Source organism: Charadrius vociferus, unplaced genomic scaffold (genome assembly GCF_000708025.1).
Source record: "Charadrius vociferus isolate BGI_N301 unplaced genomic scaffold, ASM70802v2 scaffold36, whole genome shotgun sequence".
NCBI classification, from domain to species: Eukaryota; Metazoa; Chordata; class Aves; order Charadriiformes; family Charadriidae; genus Charadrius; species Charadrius vociferus.
In genome coordinates this window covers 290344-296295 of record NW_009649047.1, presented here as the reverse complement: position 1 = coordinate 296295, position 5952 = coordinate 290344, and the positions used below count along the sequence as shown (strand labels likewise).

At 47.1% G+C, this 5952-nt stretch overlaps 1 protein-coding gene across 1 annotated transcript in view; it reads left to right on the top strand.

Moving 5' to 3' along the window:
- The window catches only part of BLK (BLK proto-oncogene, Src family tyrosine kinase), a 27911-nt gene that overhangs the window by 18118 nt on the left and 3841 nt on the right, over positions 1-5952 (top strand). Inside the window, exons 8-10 of the mRNA XM_009887940.1 lie at positions 981-1160; positions 1742-1818; positions 5529-5679. Of these exons, the coding sequence (XP_009886242.1) occupies positions 981-1160; positions 1742-1818; positions 5529-5679 (408 nt within the window). The remainder of the gene's footprint in view (positions 1-980; positions 1161-1741; positions 1819-5528; positions 5680-5952) is intronic.

The following is a 5952-nucleotide window of genomic DNA, read 5'->3' as shown; positions in this document are numbered from 1 at the left end:
TCTGAATGGGGGGATCATAAACACATATTTATGGGTACACAAGCAGCAGTAGATGCCATACTCCTGAGAAAGACCAGACAGGTTGTGTTTGCACTGATCAGTGGTTGGGCATGGCTTTCATAGTCAAGATGCATGCAAGGGGTGTTCAAGTGTCTGTATACTCATCTCCTAAGACATGTTCTCATTATACTTGGGAATCCTGGGCATGGTTGTAGGATCCTAAGCTACACACAGCAGAGTACTTGGGTGACACTATCCCATTTTTTCTGCTTCCCTGTCCCACTTTATAACCCAAATCTGAATCTGTTACGTCTTCCTGCCCACTGCTAATCAGTGGGAGAGGAAATGGGTGAGTTCATTTTCCTTTGCTGTCCTCTTTGTGGTTGCTTGTTGCCTTGGAAATTGAGATTGTGGACAGAACCAGACTGAGTCGACATCCTGACTGTAGTGTCCTGGCTTTTTCGATGACATTTGGATTATTTGAGAACCTAGCTGGTGGGACGTCCCAGGGGTTTCACCCAGAAAGGATCTTGCAGGGCTGGGAGGATTGCGTGAGGATGGGCTTATCATGTGGGTGTCCACGACCCAAAGTAGGGATGATCCCTGATGGAGCCACATGGATTGATAGTTGTGCCATGTCTCTCCCTTCTTTCATACCTACTGGTTGCTCAGAGCCCACTGGCACTGAAATTTTCCATTTGTTTCTTGTTGGGAGATTGATAACTATTGCTGTGGTTTTCCGCTCCCTGATCCACAAGCTCTTCTGCTCTTTGTTGCATGGCCTGATAGAGCCTGTAGAGAGGCCAAAATTCCTCAACGCATCATTATCTCCCACTCTGGAGACATTAAAAACCTGCCTGGATGTCATCCTGTGCAACCTGCTGTAGGTGAACCTGCTCTGTCAGGGGGATTGGACGAGATGATCTCCAGAGGTCCCTCCAACCCTGACTATTCTGTGATTCTCTGTGATTCTGTGACAGGCTACTACAAGAACAACATCAAGGTGGCTGTGAAGACCATGAAGGAGGGCAGCATGGATCCTGATGCTTTCTTGGCAGAGGCAAACTTGATGAAGAGGCTTCAGCATAACAAACTGGTCCGGCTATATGCAGTGGTCACAAAGCAGCCTATCTACATTGTGACAGAGTACATGGCCAATGGTAAAGAGCCTCATTGAGTTTTTTGTTGGTTTTCTGCAAAATCAGGTCAATGAGGGGGCTGGTACTCCCATCATTATGGGGATGGATAGGAGGGCATTGTACCAAATATGTAAGCTGAAGGACTAAGTGATCTACAAGTTTGTTTCTAGTACTGGAAGGGACTTTCTGGGTGACGAAATTCTGCCTCTTGTGGTCTCATATTTCATAAGCTACTTCACAAGATGGCAATGCTTCATTTGAAGAGTATTTAAAGTTCTCATCTCCACTGTTCCTACTGGCAGTTTGTTTCAGATTTTTGCTCCCCTCATGGTGAAATTGTCCTTTATTTTGTCCCTCTTGTCTATAAGGCTTTGAGTGACGAATCCCAGCAGTTTGCAAAAGGTCTGTGCAAAATAGAGGGGGGAAATGGGTTGTGTTTGGGAACTTTCCTAATGGAAGATGCTCCAGCAAACACCCTTTGTGGGTCCTCGGATTTTCTCTAGGATGCAGGCAGATTTGTTGAATATATTCTGAGAAGCACCAGGGAAAGTGAATGTATAGACTTATTCAGAAGAGTTACAGCAATCTCTCCTCTTTTGCAGGGTGTTTGCTGGATTTCTTGAAGACAGAAGAAGGAAGCCAACTGAACCTCCCCAAACTCATTGATATGTCTGCTCAGGTTAGTTGAACAGCCTCTGGGAAACAGACTCAAGGCCATGATTTGTTATTGCCTCAGTGAAATTCTTGCAAGTCTGAAGTCTGTCAGAGCATCGCTTTCACGGAGAAAAACAGCACCTCCTGGTGTGCTCTCTCAGGGTTTCTCTCTCAGCCCTCTCGCCTTGATGTGCATGTCAGCTCAGCAACGCTCTGCTGGCCTTAGGACAGCCTCTGGGGAACTTAGTTCAGTGCTAGACAACTGGGGTTTGGGTTTTGGTTTTTTTGGGGGTGTGTTACATTTTGGGAGGGGTTTGTTTGTTTTTTCTGCCTTGCTGAGCAGGAAATAAGTTGGTTTTTTTTTCTCTTTTTACCAAAAGGGAGAAAAAGCTCAACAAAGAGGCTTTCGATGTAGGGACACGCTGGCTTTCAGCAGTTCTTCCCTTCTCATGATTAGGCATAAAGGCCTTCAAATCTGGGAATATTGCTCCTTATGAGAACACATTTTTGCCTTTGTAGGCTTGTTTCCCTCTAAGCGTCCCCAGGCTGTAAATGTTAGTAGTTGCAGCTGCACCATAACATTTTAACCCAGAAGTGAATCTAAACTCAAACGGGTCAAAGTTAGGTAAACGGCGACCCAGAGCGGCAGCATCTTGGCAACAAGCTGTGTATGAAAAATGAGATTGGCAAAATCACTCTGCTTTGGTCCTAGCCAGCTTTTGACAGAGTTTGGCTCGCCCACTGCAGAGCTACACTAATTTTGGAAATATTGGAAAAAAGCCATGAAGCATCAGTGTCATGGCTGAATACAGTTATTTTGATGTGCAGGTCTGGGATTTACCCATAAGATCATTCATCCTCTCTGGGTCAAAGTGAGCCTGAGCAAACAACTTGTAAAGGCTGGCCACTTCATTCCAGCCATCATCCAGAGTTATTTTATAGTGTATTAAAAAGTAGAGAATCTTAATACTTGGGCAAACGTTATATGATAGCGAAAGATTTTCCTTCTTGGTTTAACCAGGATGAAAATATTTGGATATTTTAAAGCAGTGTCCCCAGTTTTATTTTCCTCTGCACCCTTATTAACAGGGCAGAGGAACACGTTTCAATGCCTGCCTTCTTCTCTACTGATAAATCTTCTGTATCTGCAGCTTTATCTTTGTTGTCTGTGAAAGGTTATGGGGCCAAAAGTGTTGTTCCTGTTTTCCTTAATTTCTTCCTTCCTTCCCTCCTTCTCTCTTTAGCTCCCCACTTCCCTCCTTCCTTTTTTCATTCTTTCATTCCTTTTCTTGACAGGCATAGCCTGTGGTTTGTTTTAAATTCCCGATCATAAGCAGAATGGTCCAAATTCATCTGTACTGCAGAGCCCTTGGGGTTGGTGGCAGTGCTACCCCAGAAATTAGCTGGAAGCCCTTCTATGCCAGAGGAAAGTGCTGTAGCCAGAGCAATCTGCGCTCAGCTATAGTCACAGGGGTGGCCCAGAGCAAAGCTGTTGGCCAACACTATACCCAGATTTGAGGCAGGGACAGCAGAAGCTATGAGTACGCACCCATTTATTTAACACAACATTAAAACTTGCATTGAGCACGTGGATTAACAAAGCATTTCCAGGCAGGTGTGTGGAAGTATCTGGGGAGAGGTCAGTAATCTCGTCTGTCCAGGCATGAGGGTGGTACAGGTCAGACAACACACTAGCTGCAGGAACCCCTGGGAGAAACCCGTCTCAGGCCAACCTCGTGCACTCAAACCTCCTCTCCAAGTTCAGGGTCGAAGTCTTGAATATGGTCACATAGCACGGCCTGAGCTGGCCAGAATCCTGTCCACTACAGTGGCCAAATAGTGCCCACAGTGGGCACCATCACTGGGGTTGAGCAATTACATGTGGACACCACCTCTCCATAGGCACCTGGAAGCACTCAGCACCTTGCACACTCTTCTCACATCCCTCCATGCTCCTGCAGCACACACCTCTTCCAGGACCAGAATAGTCAAACGCAGACCAAATCCCTACACCCCAGCAATGTCATAACCCACACAAGCCACCCTCAGCACCTTGGGTAGGAAGGACTTTGCCCATGCCTCAAGACATGGACGTCAGTCAGAAGGACAGCTTTCATCACTCCCCCTCCCACCCCGCATCACCTCCCCAGGGCAGGGATTCAAACACTCACTGGGTAGCTCCCGGAGGAGGAGGAGGAAAAGAGCAGTTCTCTTGAGCTATTTTGCTATCTGTTCATCTGCGGTGTCGGGATGACATCAGGGCCCAACAGGCACCCAACCCTCTCGAGCGCAATTTTGGATCCAATAGCATCCGTTGGAGTTAAAATTAGAAAACTCTGGGCCCATGCACTTGATCCTGTGGTCAGTCTCGAGGGTACATGCTCGAAAGCACGCTGGGCTGGAACGGGCCCGTCACCGGGTACTATCTCATTAACATCAGGACAGGAAATTACATCAATTCTTCCATTTTCCACTGCAGCAAACACTACTTGCGCTGAAGGGGTGTTGACACAGGTTAGAAATGCAGCATTGGAAAGTATGTGTTAGTATCCTGTTTGAAACCACATGTAAGTTGAGATACTGATGTGAATCTGTATGGAGTGGAAAATTGCTCTGCCCTCACCCACAGGCACATAAAAGCTTTAATATGTACTAACCATTATTAGCAGGGCTTGCGTGCATCCACTCGCCCTCCTGATAGACGCCTAACCCAAATCTGTGACTCGAATGGTAGAGCAACTTCACAATCTCCTTTTTTTTTCTGTATCTCTCAGCGCCCTGCAATAAAAGATTGCTGACGTTATTTACAGGGGCTCATCACACACTGGGCACCTCCCCAGGGCTGCTGCATGATCCAGGGAGCCGAACAGTAAAAGATGATATTGGGAGCAAGAACCTCCCAAAGTAAAGTTTGGAGATGGTTGAAGAAGGTAGTACATGCCCAGGACAAGAGATTTGTCCAGGGACATCCTGTCTGTCCCATCATATTTCTATGAATATCTGGTTCTTCTGCTCTGTTGCATCCTGTAGGTATCAGAGGGGCACTGTATTGTGTCATGGGTCCTAGTCCAGCAGAGGGAAAGAAAACACTAGGCTGTTCTATTGAGAAGGGATCTCCAGGGGTCTCCTCCCCATCCCAAAGCAGTGAGGGAGAACAGAGGAGGTTGCTGAAGAAGACCTAGTTGTCCTAGGTCTGGCCTTCGCTACTGTGACTGAGGGACAGATGAGCTCTTTGAGTGTTTTTTTCTTTCTTCTTTTTTTTTTTTAAATTCACGTATTTAATCTGGAGTGTTTGTATTTAAAATCCCAACTAGAGGGGAGAGTCTTGTGGAAGAAACTGGGAATCCAGTGATATGGCTTCAGGTTTGCTTCAACTTTCTTCATCTCGCTGCAGACACGGCTGTAACTTCTGAGCAAAACGGAGAGTGATGCTTCGGTTCTGCTTGACTTGGCTGCTTAAAGCTTTTGGAGGCCCGGTGCACGCTGGTAGGGCTGCACGCATACACATATACACAGGCAGTATCTATTTGTGTATCCATCTACTTGTTTATCTATCTATCTGTTGATCCATCTGTCCTCCATCCATCCATGGAGCATGTATGCATGTCCATGCACATGGAGGCATGTGAGCAACCCTGTATGGACACTGTGCTTTTGTAAAGGTGGGTAAGGTGCAGGCAAGCTTGTTGTCATGGAGAGGCAACTGATGAAGATGGACTTTTCCTCCTCTCCTAGGTGGCAGAGGGAATGGCGTACATCGAGCGAATGAACTCCATCCACCGCGACTTGAGAGCCGCCAACATCCTCGTCTCAGAGACACTCTGCTGCAAAATTGCTGATTTTGGCCTGGCCAGGATCATCGAGAATGAATACTTGGCACAAGAAGGTGGGTGTCGCTCCCAGCATTGCCTCACCAACGCATTTCCCTTATCTCCAATCCTCCTGCCACGTAGACGTGCCAAGATATGGGGTGTCCAAGGGTTGGGCTAGGACCAGGAACGGGGCACCACTGCTGACGGTGTGAGACCAGAACCCCCAGTGCTGCCCTTATCAGCACCCAGGCAGCAGGCAGAGAAAGCAAGAGAGCCAAAAATGGGGTCCCAGGAGGGGAAGAAGCGCTTGGGCACAATAAAGAATAAGTGAGGTTTGCAGAAGGAAA